The 13,450-nt window shown below is 50.1% G+C and overlaps 2 protein-coding genes across 3 annotated transcripts in view; both read left to right on the top strand.

The window, feature by feature from the left end:
- Positions 1–752: 752 nt before the first annotated feature.
- Egr3 (early growth response 3) lies at positions 753–6,082 on the top strand. 2 transcript variants are annotated; one of them, XM_020156652.2, is made up of 3 exons: positions 905–1,039; positions 1,450–1,502; positions 2,362–6,082. In XM_020156652.2, exons 2-3 carry the CDS (start codon positions 1,463–1,465, stop codon positions 3,369–3,371), a joined length of 1,050 nt encoding a protein of 349 aa, XP_020012241.1. In that variant the 5' UTR covers positions 905–1,039; positions 1,450–1,462; the 3' UTR covers positions 3,372–6,082. The 2 variants fall into 2 exon arrangements, with proteins under 2 accessions (XP_020012240.1, XP_020012241.1); XM_020156651.2 differs by lacking the exon at positions 1,450–1,502 and having other exon boundaries at positions 753–1,039.
- Bin3 (bridging integrator 3) overlaps positions 941–13,450 on the top strand; it is a 75,287-nt gene continuing 62,777 nt past the window's right edge. The window contains exon 1 of the mRNA XM_074055172.1: positions 941–1,039. The gene's annotated coding sequence lies outside the window, so the exon portion shown is untranslated. The remainder of the gene's footprint in view (positions 1,040–13,450) is intronic.

The following is a 13,450-nucleotide window of genomic DNA, read 5'->3' as shown; positions in this document are numbered from 1 at the left end:
CCACCCCACAGCCCCCTAAACGCGCTCTCTAGTGCAGACTCGAAATAAGCAAACACACGCGCACTTGGTTACTGGTTTTTTGACTCCGCGCTCCGCGCTGCGCACTTTGCATTCGGCTGCATCCCTCTCTCCTCTCGCATTTTCCTTCTTTCTCTTCTTTTTGTTTCTTTCTTTCTTTTTTTAAGAGTGGCGAGCGATGCGGGCGCTGCACGTTGGCTGCGGCCCGCTTCCTGCTTTCTAATGTTCCATTGTGAGGAGCTTCCATTGTGACGTCGCGCCCCTTCGGCTGGGCTTTGTCTGTCCATATATGGGCAGCTACGTCACGGAGCTTTCCCGGGGCTCAGATAAATAGACTGGTGGAGTTCCCTGGCTGGGAGCTTTTGGGCAGCCGTGAGCTTGCTAGGAAGCCGCGGGGCTGGTGGTGGTGGTGGTAGCAGCAGCGGCAGCGGCGGCAGAGGCGGCGGCGGCGGCGGCGGCGGCGGTGGCAGATCGGGGGGCGGGGGGGCGGCGAGCGCGTGTCTGTTTGTGAGATCAATACTGAGGCCGCGTCCGACCCCTCGAGCCGAGATACCCCCGAGCCCAGCCCCCACTCCCCGCATACGCCCCACCCCCCCACGACCCAGCCTCACACAGCACCAGCTGAGGCACTCAAGAGGATTACCCCCTTTGCCCCCCCTCCCATCCACCCCCCCAGAAAAGAGAAGATCCCCTCCCCTGACCCACCCCTTCCCCTCTTCCCTCCCCCCTCCCCTCGAACTTTCCCCCTCGCATGCTATTCCCCTGCACCACGGATCGCCTCTCGGATGCCGCTTGCCTGGAAGCTGCGTTAGGAGCGAGCGGCGGCGGTGGCGGCGGTGGCGGCGGCGGCGGCAGCTCGGGAGTGCTATGACCGGCAAACTCGCCGAGAAGCTGCCGGTGACCATGAGCAGTTTGCTAAACCAACTGCCTGACAATCTGTACCCCGAGGAGATCCCCAGCGCGCTCAACCTCTTCTCCGGCAGCAGCGATTCGGTAGCCCATTACAATCAGATGGCTACAGGTAAGGGCGGCAGGGAGGCGACGAGGCAGCGAGGAAGGAAAGAGGGAGAGAGAGAGAAGGGAACGAGCTAGCGATGGATGGATACATGGATGGATGGATAGATGGATGGATGGAAAGATGGGGGGCACACTGGGAATTTTCCGGGGGGCGAGTTGCTTTTCCCACCCACTCCTCCCGCCCTCCCCGATCGAGAAGGCTTGGTTGGCGACGCCACGGTAGAGGCTTCGGTTCTCCCGGGTGGGGGCAGCCGCCGACCAGAGGGAGGTAGGTACGAGCGGCTCTGGGGTTCTCCCTCCCCACGGCAGGGGGCCCGATCGCTGGGCTGCGCGCAAGGCGTGGTGCTGTCGCCCCCTTTCTCGGGAGGAGCCCAGCGTCTTTTTCACCCGCGCTCTCCCCCCTTACTCCCTCAGCCTCCCACCCGGGATGGAGCCATGTGCGGCGTGGAGTCCCCGCGGTGGGAGAGGTACTGCGACGCTGCCTTTCCGGGGCGTTCAGCAAAACCGTGGGGGTGTGGGGATGGGGGGGAGAGGGAGGGGACCCACCCGCGGGGCGGGGGGGCTACCACGGGGGGCGATCCTGGGACCCGGGAGCTTGGGAAGGACGGCCGCTCCCGCCGTGGAGACACCGGCCGGTTTCCGCCACCCTCCACCCTTCCTAGCTGAGGGTAGGCTTTTCCCCTCCAGCAAGAGCTGAAAGCTCCTTCAGGCCCGAGGAGGCTGGGGCCCTGGGAGGCAACGGGAAAGCTCTCTTTGAGGGCGGTACCCTTCTGCGCTCGGAGGACAAAGCGTCGAAGCGCTCTGGGTCGGCGACCCGAGCGCTGCGCGCGTAGGGGCTTCGCCAGGGCGGTAAAGGCGCGGCGTCCTGGAGCAGACAGGACCGGGGGAAGAGGCCGAGTTGTGTGCGCTGGAGAGCGACAGCCCGGCGCGCTCCGGGTCTGAAACTACCTGTAGCTGCAGATACCTGCCCGCCCCACCTCGGGAAGAACAACAATGCTTCTCGCGAGCGCGCGCGCGCGCCTGTGTGTGTGTGTGTGTGTGTGTGTGTGTGTGTGTGTGTGTGTGGTACGTGAGTGTGTGCGCGGCGTGTGCGGTGTGTGTGCCGAAGCCACTCCACACCCCGATCCGTAGTATTTTTGCTGTATCCAGGTTGCGCCGAGGAGCGCGGCGCCGCCCGCTTTGCGCCGGGCTCAGCATTCCTCTTACCCCATGCGCTGCGCACTCCAGCCGGCCGCACCCTCTGCACCTGGGCAAGGACCTGGGCTCCGTGGCCCGGAGCCGGCTCGGCTTCACTCACCCCTCCCCTCTCTCCCCCGCTCTCCGCAGAGAATGTGATGGACATCGGTCTGACCAACGAGAAGCCCAACCCGGAACTCTCTTACTCGGGCTCCTTCCAGCCAGCCCCCGGCAACAAGACCGTGACCTACTTGGGAAAGTTCGCTTTCGACTCCCCTTCCAACTGGTGCCAGGACAACATCATCAGCCTCATGAGCGCCGGCATCTTGGGGGTGCCCCCGGCCTCGGGGGCGCTCAGCACGCAGACGTCCACCGCCAGCATGGTTCAGCCACCGCAGGGCGACGTAGAAGCCATGTATCCGGCGCTGCCACCCTATTCCAACTGCGGCGATCTCTACTCGGAGCCTGTGTCTTTCCACGACCCCCAGGGCAACCCCGGGCTCGCCTATTCCCCCCAGGATTATCAATCGGCCAAGCCAACCTTGGACAGCAATCTCTTCCCTATGATTCCTGACTACAACCTGTACCACCACCCCAACGACATGGGCTCTATTCCGGAGCACAAGCCCTTCCAGGGCATGGACCCCATCCGGGTCAACCCACCCCCTATTACCCCTCTGGAGACCATCAAGGCGTTCAAAGACAAGCAGATTCACCCAGGCTTCGGCAGCCTGCCCCAGCCGCCGCTCACACTCAAGCCTATCCGGCCCCGCAAGTACCCCAACCGGCCTAGCAAGACCCCGCTCCACGAGCGGCCCCACGCGTGCCCAGCGGAGGGCTGTGACCGCCGCTTCAGCCGCTCGGACGAGCTGACCCGGCACCTGCGCATCCATACGGGCCACAAGCCCTTCCAATGTCGGATCTGCATGCGGAGCTTCAGCCGCAGCGACCACCTCACCACTCACATCCGTACGCACACGGGCGAGAAGCCCTTTGCCTGTGAGTTCTGTGGGCGCAAGTTTGCGCGCAGCGACGAGCGCAAGCGCCACGCCAAGATCCACCTTAAGCAAAAGGAGAAGAAGGCAGAAAAGGGGGGTGCGTCCTCTGCATCATCGGCGCCCACCGTGTCCCTGGCCCCTGTGGTCACCACCTGCGCCTGAGACCCGGGCCCCCAGATTCCCTCTTTTCCCTTCCAGTGCCTCCCAGCTGCTCGCCTGAAAGCAGCGGGAAAGCCAGCCACGGAGACGCAGGGGCCGCGCCCTGGCCTCTCCATGGACGTGCGGCCCTAGCTTCCCTTCGATGCCCCACACTCCCATCCTTTCACACCGGCCAGCGGTCGGGGGCTTGGGCTTGAGGCGCTCTCCTCTCGCTGTCCCCTCCTTAGCCAAGGCGTGGGGGCGGAAAGGTGGCGTCTAGCCCGCTTTGTTCAGTTAGGATCGCCTTGATCCAGGGGCCGCTGGGCCGCGCCAAGGACCTGCGGGGGACTGAAGGCGGGGCCCACCTAACCCTCGCCCGACCCATGCACCTCACTGTTTCCCCAGTGTCTCCCTATGTTCCCCCTCGAAGACCAGAGAGGGGGAGGGGGTAAGGAGCGCACCAAAGCGCAGAGCTTGCAACCCGCCGCACGCACGCGCGCCTGCGTGCGGGGGATGCGCGCGAGTGTATGCGTGCTCGCGTGTGTGTGTGTGTGTGTGTGTGTGTGTGTGTGTGTGTGTTTGTATACATGTGTGCGCGCGCGCGCACGCGTGTGTGAGACTTGAGCTGAACTGGGCTGTGTCTACCCCAAACTATTCCCCACATTGGGTCCCCAAGCCGGTGGGGGATGTCCCAGGCTGAGGACCTGCACGTGGCTGGAGGAGATGGTCTTCCATCTGCTCCGAAATAATGTTTCTTACAGAAATGCCTCGGACGCCGCCGCGGTGCTGCTGCCGCTTCGGGTTTAGCCCCTCAGAGCCCCTCCCTTTCCGAGCGCTTCCCTCTTAGGCCTCAGGGCAGTTTGATCTGCGGGGAGAAAGAGCCGCCATCACTGAGCCTGCCTTTTAGAAAACATATTTCCTCAGTCCCACTTTTAAAAATCTATGTTCTTGAGTTTACCCTATGCCCTTTCCCCGCCTTCTTCCTTCTCCCCTCTCAGCTTCTCAGAATCTTTTCCCAGAAAGGCAGGCCTCAACCATCCACCCAAGATGTTTTTCTCTCACTCACATACCCATTTCTTCTTCCCACCATTCGTGGGAAAGCTGGCTCTGTTCTTTGCCTTCTGTCATCACCAATCCAACAGGTAGAAGTTAAATATATGTATATGGTGTGTGTATGCGTGTGTATGTGTATGTATGTGTGTATCTTCACACATACATATATATAACATACACACAATATGTATTCCTAGCAAAGTCAGATCTCTAAGGTACTTGGTTATCCAGCGCAGTGCACTGGAATAAAGAGAATTTGTAGGCATATACAGCTTTAAATGAATTATTTTTATGAAACTGTAATTGATGAGATTATATCTACATATGTGTATGTGTGTGCGAATATATATACACACTTGCATGCACATATCTCTGTCTAAATTTTCCTCAAAGATACATGGGGATTTTTGCATTAATCCATGTTGATGAATGAGGCTTATCTGTTCCATGCCCCAGTCTCACCTTCTCCCTGCCCTACCTCACCTCTTCTCAGGCGCCCCTCTTCCCCAGCTGTCCTGCTCAGCCCTTCCTCGCACAGGGTGGCCCTCTTTAAGTGGAGAAGTAGGGAAGGGTGCTCTCAGACACAGCTTCCAGCACAGTCCTGACTGAATGTACTGTTCCCATTAGCGTTATTTCTCCTGTGGCCAGTAAGCTGCCCAGAGAGAAGGAACAAAGGTCTGGAGTTTACAGAATGTCTGTTTTTAAAGTCACTTTATGCGTTTCCCACTTTTTTTTTTTTTAATAAAAGAAGCACCGTTTTTTTGGTGGTGGATAAATAATAATAAAAGGACTCTAGTGAAAGGGGAGAAAAAAACTCAAAGAGCAGGGGAATTGTGAATTTCCAGGTACTTGGGCTTTTTGTAGAAGGAGAGAGAAGCAGATGCAGTTTGCCAGGAGGGCCCATATTTTTTCAGCTGAAGGGTAAAATCTTTCTTTGCAGAGACAGTATTTTGCTGAATACTTTTTATAATGTGATGATTATTTAAAAACAAATTTTGGTCACTTCAAAGCTGGAAGGAGGAGTCAAATATCCTTTAATATTTTTTCCTTGCTCCTTCTGGAATATGCATGTCACTGCATGATAACTCTGAGTTTTCCTTTGTTTTAAAAAAATTGTTCTCAGACATTTAAGCTAAACTAAGAGAAAAATAACTTTGTTGCCAAAAGGTTGTGCTATCCAGATTTTTTTATATGTCTGCATGTTTTAAAAACCAACAAAAGAAAATGCACTCTAACTTATGTGAACTGAGAGAAAAAAAAAATCAGGTTTTAAACAGGAAAACCTATGGGGAATGATATTTTTTGAAAGACTTTTGTATAAAGTTGAGTACTTAGAAAAAAAGACAAACCAGATGTAATATATTTTGTGGATGTTTTTATTTCTTGGATTTATAGTACCTTATACTAAGGTTTTAAAAAAATGCTTGATATTGTGAAGAGGTGAAATTCTTCACCAACATTTCATTTGCTCCTTTGTCACATTGTTATGCCAATATAATATAGCTCATGAAAACAGCATTTTTAAAAACCGAAATATTGAAATGGTGTAATGTTGTACCATTTGCACTGTGAGCAAATGCCAATACAGTAAATATATTGTGTTTGCTGACAATCAGCCGGCCTTTACATCTCCTTATTTTATTTCTTGTTTTCATAGCATAAAGTTTTTGGTTTGGCCTGTTTTTTGTCTTGTTTTGTTTTGGCTGGTGATTTGTTTATAGGTTGTTATGCCTGGTTTTGCTGTTCTTGCTCTGAAAACTCTCAGTGGAAATGTGGAACCTGGTGTCCCTAGAAGTTGATCAAAATTTTGTGCAGGTTCTGGTGTTTCAAATCCAGTTTTGAGTGTTTACTGTGGTTCTGGGAGAATAGGATTCCACTCTGCCTTTCTGGAAATCTGACTGTCAGAGAGATTAGGTGATCAGGGTGAATAAACTCATGGCAATTGGAGCTAGTAACTAGGAACTTCTAGAACCTTCTCTCTGGTTTCTAGTGGGTAAATCTCCTGGTTTGTGAACTATTTCTCTGAGGGTCTTAGGGAACTCCTGAACAGAACTCAGGAAGGCCTCTATAGCCACCCTGAGTCTTGCTTAAGCTTTTGAAGCCTGAAAAACAGGTGGAGACTTGACAGGGGTTCTTCAGAGTTGGCAAGATAACCAGAGAGATATTGGCAGCTCTTTTGTGGTCAGATAATTGGGGGGAAATCAGGTTTTAAAGTTCTGTAACTTCAATCCCACTTGGATTCCTCTAGGCCTTACCACTTGTCCATGCTTGGGAAAGGTCCTGCTTGGAAAATAGCTGTTAGGAATGACCCAAGAATCTGACACTTTTAAGGGAAGAAAGAACATTTAAGATTTGGAGCACACAGGGAAAGTTTGTGTATATCAACCCGTCAATCTTATGATTTCTATCGCCCATGAAAACAGTGCTGCCCCTGTCCTACAAGATATCTTCCTGAGACCATTCCTCATCTGTAACCAACTTTACTGACCAGCCTAGAGCTTTCTCCATTGCTCTTGAAGAAATATGTGACCTTCACTTTTTGTGTCTGTGTTCCCCTCCTCTCCCCTCACCTTCTTCCTGGTAATCTTCAAAATTGTCTATCCCTGTGCGGCTAGTTCTAGATTAGTCTTTAGACAAATCCATCCTCTCACCCTCAGTTTCTTCCTGCCTGCCTAGTAGAAAAATTGAGATGGGCTTCTCTACTGTATGTCTGGCATTTTATCTGTCCCACCAAGGATTGGGGCTGGATGCATCACACTGAGCTATGTAAATGTGACAGAGGTCAATGTCTCAGCCCCTGAAGTGTCAACCAGGCTAGCCCAAAGTCACTGAAATTAGGTGTTCTTGCTCAGAGAGTGCTTTCACCACCCATAACAGGCTCATCATAATGAGAAATATGGGTGGTATTTCTGTATTGGCTGTAGTTACCAAGAAGCTGAGGTCAGAGTTGGGTGGAGAAGGTGGGCTGTGGCCTTAGAAAAGAATGTTTTTGAAGTGACAGATGTGTAAAGAGAATGCAATATGGAATCTTAAATTCTTGAACCCACACAATTCTAGGTCACTAGTTGCCATCTTGAATTCCTTTCTCTCACCTCATGTAACTAAAAATTCCAAACTACAGTTTTATAGACAGCCATTTAGAAATATCCTTCTCTTTTCAACAAAGGAAATCCAAACTGGCCAAAAAGATCCGATGATTGCACCTATAATCCATCTCTTCCAGATTTTTATGTGGTTTTTCAAGTGAATATTATCAGAGCTGAAGATACTATCACTGGGTGTCTTCATAGTTAGCATCCTGCCCCACCTGCACCTTCTCCAATCAAACCAGGCCTTCAGAGTTATACTTTCGTCAACAGTGTACTATGCTCTAGGATTAACAAACTCACTTCCTATTGGTGGATATTACTCAATCCAACCTGGTTCAACCACTGGGTTACTTGGCAATATGGCAGTCCGCCTGGCTGGCACCAGCCCCATGTGGTGTAATCACTGATTCACACTTTGTAGCTAGATAAGGCTGCCCTAGATAGTATCACACCAGCTACCCAACCTGCCTGGGTTTTGTAAATACAGGGAAAGGAGACTCAACCCTGAAACTTAGGGATGAATTGGAGAGATAGAAGAGCAAAGGCCTAGATGAGAGTTCCATGAGAATGAACTGATCGAGGCTTTGCAAAGAAGAGGCCCTGAAGCAAAATCAAGCCTAAAAGTATGGATGAAGTAGAGGCATAACTCATTCCAAGCCACACCTCAGGTGTTTGGGAATAAATAAAAGGATACCCCACACACACATGTGCACATGCACCACCTTGGGTACATATTAAAAGTGGTAACTGCAAAATTGTACTTGGTGAACTGGGGTTAGGTATAAATGAGATACCTTTTGAGAATGTGGAGCAAGGAGTAGCATTTTTTGTGTTGTGGTAGAAGGGTGTGTGTATGTGTGTATGTGTGTGTGTGTGTGTGTGTGTGTGTGTGTGTGTTCACAAGTCTATAGAAAGGAATAGCGAGATGGATTCATCTATGAAGGCCATAGCTTGTGGTCAGTCGCTACTGTGCCCCTTTTGCTAGTCCAGGCTGTGCCTGCCATAGATGAGGGGTTATGAGCTGCCTTTTCTAGGCCCTGATGGGCTTCCCTGATGTTCTGGAATAATAAGCCTGAGGAAATCAAGAGGCCTCTGTGTGTCCCAAAGATTAGAAATCACACTGTCAAAATCTTAGAGACTGGGGGGAAATATATGACTTTATAAAAGGTTCTATGGGGTTTTAAAAATAGGTTATAATCCTAAATCTGTACTAAGATGTTCTTTCCAGAAAACCTAGTATTTATACAGAAGGGGGAGAGACTGCCAGAGGAAGGGGAATGATCCAAGTGAATCTCAGAGATCCTTAGATCAATCCCTGGAACAGCCCTGAGGACACATAGTCTTACCTATTGATCATCCACAGAAACCAGAAGGATGTCTGGCCCTAGTAGCTCCTAGTTCTTGAAGCTTCACCATGCCTTTTGCTTAAAGGTTCCCATCACCCTCATCTCTTCTACTTTCAAGATTGATCATTTTCGAAGCCCTGTGCAAAAACAGGAGCAGGGCAAGGTAAGGGGCAGTGTGATAAGGTTTTCCCCAATTTGCAATAAAGCCTATGAGGTATCCATGCTTTGCCAGGATAGGGCCAGGCCCTCTTCCTGCACTGGAGGAGTTCCTATCACCATCACAGCAGGTTCCTCTTGGTCTGGAATTGGGGAAGTCTCTGCCACCCACTTTCCTAGCCACCAGGGTCCCTGACTCCAGAAAGGAACACTTTCTCCCCCTCTAGCAAACACACAGATGACTAAAAGTTTTCTGAACAATCTTCCTAAGGAGCTAATGCAGACATAACATGGCCACAAAGCTATAAAAAAGACTGTCGACAAAAAGGTTTTAACTGCTAGGCTGGGTGGGAGTCGGACCACCACATGGTTTCTTCAACATTGCCTAACTTGTTTTCTGGCCTTGACTCCAAGGAGGTCCCCAGAACATTCTCTCAGTCAGGACACTTTGCTTTCGTGGTTAACTGAGATGCTACTCTGGTCCCAAGGTTTCTGGATGAAAAAGGCCCTGCCTGTGAACCTCAAAGATGCCTTCCCCAGAGCTCAGGCCTCCCTATAATCTCCTTCACCCTGTTCCTGTGGCCCCTGGATCCTACCATTCTCCCATCACCTTACTGCTCCAGTGGTGGTCACAGGTCACTGCTCATCTTGCATGAAGCATGGTCACTAGTCCTTCAGGCTGGCTTTCCTCACCCTGCCTTCCAAGAGCTGGCAGCCATCCATGCTTGGACCTCTCATTATCACACCATGACCATCCAGAACCAAATGGTCACCTGCAGACTTGAGTGCCCTTTGGGTCACACACTGAGGAATGCCCCTATCTCATGGTTTGCTGACGGAAAAGAGATGTGCCACCCCTGAGGCTGGGTCTGACCCATACCTTCCTTAGGGAATATTCCTCTTGTCTGTGGGCCTAGTACCTCATCCCAAAAGAGAGGCTAGTAATCAGAACATAACTGAGCCTCCAAAGCTTTGTGGCATCTTTTCAACCGTAGGTACAAGAGCTCTGGGACATTTACTCCACACTTTACCCCTCCAGGTTGCTCCATTGCTCCTTACTCTCTGCTTCCTCTCCTCATTGCTTAGGAAGGACAGGTCATCCCAACAAAAGTGTCCAAAAACTTCCACTGCCCATGGGACCCAGGATCTTAAGGAAAGGCTCCTTTGGGGCACTTGTTATTCAGACCTCAGTCTTGAAAATCAAGAGGCACTTTGATAACCCAGCAGCTACTCCACTTTTCCCTGAGGCTCTTAACCTGCTTTGGAATCATGACCTTTATCCTAGATCTGAATCTCAACTCTGCTGCTTCCTTGCAGTATGACTGAGGATGAGTTTCTTAGTCTGAAGCTTAGTTTCCACCTATCTTTTCATTGCTGTTTCAGAGTTCAAATGAAGTCATGTAATTGTCTCTTACTCCTGTCCTGTCTCCATCCTCAAAGCACAGTTGTGAGGAAAAGGGCTCTGTCTCCACCAGGAATTGGGTCATCAATTCAAATAGCTAGGGGACCATGTAGTCCTCACCAACTTCTGCCGTCCACTAGAGATTGACATTTTGAACATGGAGCCTTTGTGTCTGCCCTTCCATCCACCTGGGATAGCACAGGTCCTTTCCTCTCTTGGCCTCAGTAGAGGTTCATTGTTGTTATTTCCTGGCCTGGTTACTGACCCCTTCCCAGGTCCTTTTGTCCTCTCTCTCTCACCAAGATGGGTGGATGTAACACCTTCCTGATCTAGTATCATCTACAAAGTTAATTAATGTGTCATTGGGCTGTTGCCTGCTTCCTGATCCTTATCAGAAATTTGAATAAAACGCAGTCACCCCAGCTCTGCTCCATCTATCCCCCTCCCTTGTTTCCAGGTTAGTTCTTAGTCATCCATCTTTGACCTCAGCCCTCTGGCCAGTTCTCAGCTTCCAGTTACAGGGATGATGGTCCTGCCCCTGCCCAACCCCAGTTTGGTAGTAGAGTGGCATCTGAGGCTTTACTGGCATGATATTCTCTGAGAGAACCACAGACCTTGGGGCCTTTTCCTCATCCTACCTCCTTGGACAGGTTCTGCTAAATTTATAGAGACATTTAATCCAAACTTTTTTTTTTTTTGGCTGTACTGGGGTTTGAACTCAGGGTTTCACATTTGCTAGGCAGGCACTCTACCGTTTGAGCAGCAACTCCAGTCCCTTGATCTCAATTATTTTGAAAATAGGGTCTCACTTTTTGCCCAGGCCAGCCTCCTATTTTACACTGGAATAACAGGTATGCACCACCATGCTCAGCTTTTTTTCCATTAAAATGGGGTCTTGCAAACTCTTTTGCCCTGGCTGGTGTAGAACTGAAATCCTCCTGATCTCAGCTTCTTACATAACTTGGGATGACAGGTGCACACCACTGTGCCCAACTCCAACACACTCCTTTTCAGAACAGGAAACAGGGCTGTAGGGGTTTGTGACTTGTCCAAGCTCACACATCTAATGAACAGAGACAAGATTTCAGATTTTCTTACAATTGATGGAGTATCCCAGAAAAAAATGTTGATTGCTTCATTCCTATAGTAAATATTTCTTGACAGTCCACCAGGTACAACATATTCTTCTAGGCAGTGAGGCCCTACATTCTCAAAGGTTACTTCTCCAAGGCACAAACAGGTTAAAAAAAAAAGATATATGTTCTGTCTGACTGTGATATGGGATATGGAGGAAAACAGCAGAGTAAAAAGAATGGGAAGTGCTGGAGGGAGGGATTTACCATTCAATATGGGTGGTCTAGGACAGCCAAACAGGGAGGGGGCCTTTGTGCACAAGCCTGGGCAGAGGAGGCAGCAAGTATAAAGGTCCTGAGGAGATGGTATCTTGAATTGTTCAAAGTAATACCACAGAGCCAGGATAGCTGGAGAGAGTGAAGAAGGAGGTTAGCAATAGGAATGGCAGCGAGGGACAAAAGTGTGGCAGCTCTTTAAAAAAAAATTAATGTATTCAGAAGAAGCAAATGCTGAAGGCTAATGGTCAGAGAAAGGACCCACAGCCCCTGGACAAAGCTCCAACATGTACCTGGGCTGCCAGGCCATGGAGCAATTGAGCTGTCCTCCCCACACTGCCTCTCCTTCCTGTCCCCAAGGCCCCCAGTCCTCTGCTTGATCTCCAAGTCCCCTGACTGCAGACCTCTAAGCCTCTCACATATGAGGGATCAGAGGCCATTAGTGATTCTAAGGAGAACCAGAACTGCCTTATTCAAGAATAAACCTTCCATCTTCCTGTTGACATTTGCCTGGGTGCCAAGTTCCTAGTGAGAGAGATGACTCTTCCTGCTGCCCATCCTCAGAGTGGGAATGTCCCTTGCCTCCTCTCTCAAAAATCACTCCTGCAAAGCCAGTTTCCTCTTCTGTCTGTGGCTGGAGAGGCCATCTTTCCTGCCTTAGCACAAAGCTGGTAGATGGCCAGGTTCTGTCAATATGGCCATATTCTCACTGGTACCCTGAGCCCTGAATATGCAAAATAGGAATCCTTAAAAATCACTTGATCCTCAATGTATTCCATGCCATGAGCTCTCCATGTCCCTGGATTCTTGCAAATCTCAACCTTATAGATTAATTTATATAGTCTTGTCTAAACAAATTTATTCCTGAGAAAAAATTCTTCCTTCCCCCCACCCCTACCCCCATTTCTGGTCCTCTATTTCATGTCTCTCCAAAAGCTTCTTTTGCTCTCCATATTTCCCTGGCAACATGCCATCATCCAGAGCTTTTTCACATTTCACATATGCATCTATTACTTTATTTTTAAAAAACTGCATTAAGTCAGGTACAGTGTTCAGCACCCAGTAGGTGACCACAATGTACAATGATGAACAAGAAGATCCCTTGAGGATCTTCTTTCAGGGAAGGTAGACATGTAAACAAATGATTTCAATACACTGAAACTAGTGTCATGATAATGGGGTCCTGGACTAGAAGACACCTACATCAGAGTCTGGTGGAAATGGGGAGGTCGGGGTATGGAGAGGGTGGGAAGACAAGGGAATCTTCCTCAAGGACCTGGGAAAGTCCTCTTCCAGGTCTCCCACAGTAATGAAATCATTAACATTCTGAGTACTTCCTATATGCCAAGTGCTGTGCTGAGGCCACATGAATTATCCCACTGGACTCTGGTAGAGGTGTCCCAGGATTCTCATCTGGTAGCCTTGAGGGGGTGGTGCTCATTCTTTTGTCCTTTTCCAAAAGAAGGAAAAGAAAATCCTAGTGGCTACAGGCCCTGGGAAGCAACACACAGCTTAGCATCTCTAAAGTATGGCTTGGTGTAGAAGTTGTCCAACCTAGACAACACATTCCTGTGCTACATTCTGGTTGCTTCTCCCTCCAGGGTAAACTTTTCTAGAACTGGAGGAAAGCTGAGGAAGGGGAGATTGCCTTGGTCAAGGCAGAGCATCTTTCCTGAATATAGGAGCTAGCTCCTCCATGAAGGACTTT

The sequence above is a fragment of the Castor canadensis genome, chromosome 14, assembly GCF_047511655.1.
Source record: "Castor canadensis chromosome 14, mCasCan1.hap1v2, whole genome shotgun sequence".
Classification (NCBI taxonomy): domain Eukaryota; kingdom Metazoa; phylum Chordata; class Mammalia; order Rodentia; family Castoridae; genus Castor; species Castor canadensis.
The sequence above is the reverse complement of the archived record's forward strand: the minus strand, read 5'-3'. Positions and strand labels throughout refer to the sequence as shown.

Bases quoted from the DNA above. Each gene is read 5' to 3' on its own strand.
- Egr3 (XM_020156651.2), top strand. From the start codon at position 886: ATGACCGGCAAACTCGCCGAGAAGCTGCCGGTGACCATGAGCAGTTTG. The intron at 1,040-2,361 runs GTAAGGGCGGCA...CGCTCTCCGCAG, and splicing joins TTACAATCAGATGGCTACAG to AGAATGTGATGGACATCGGT.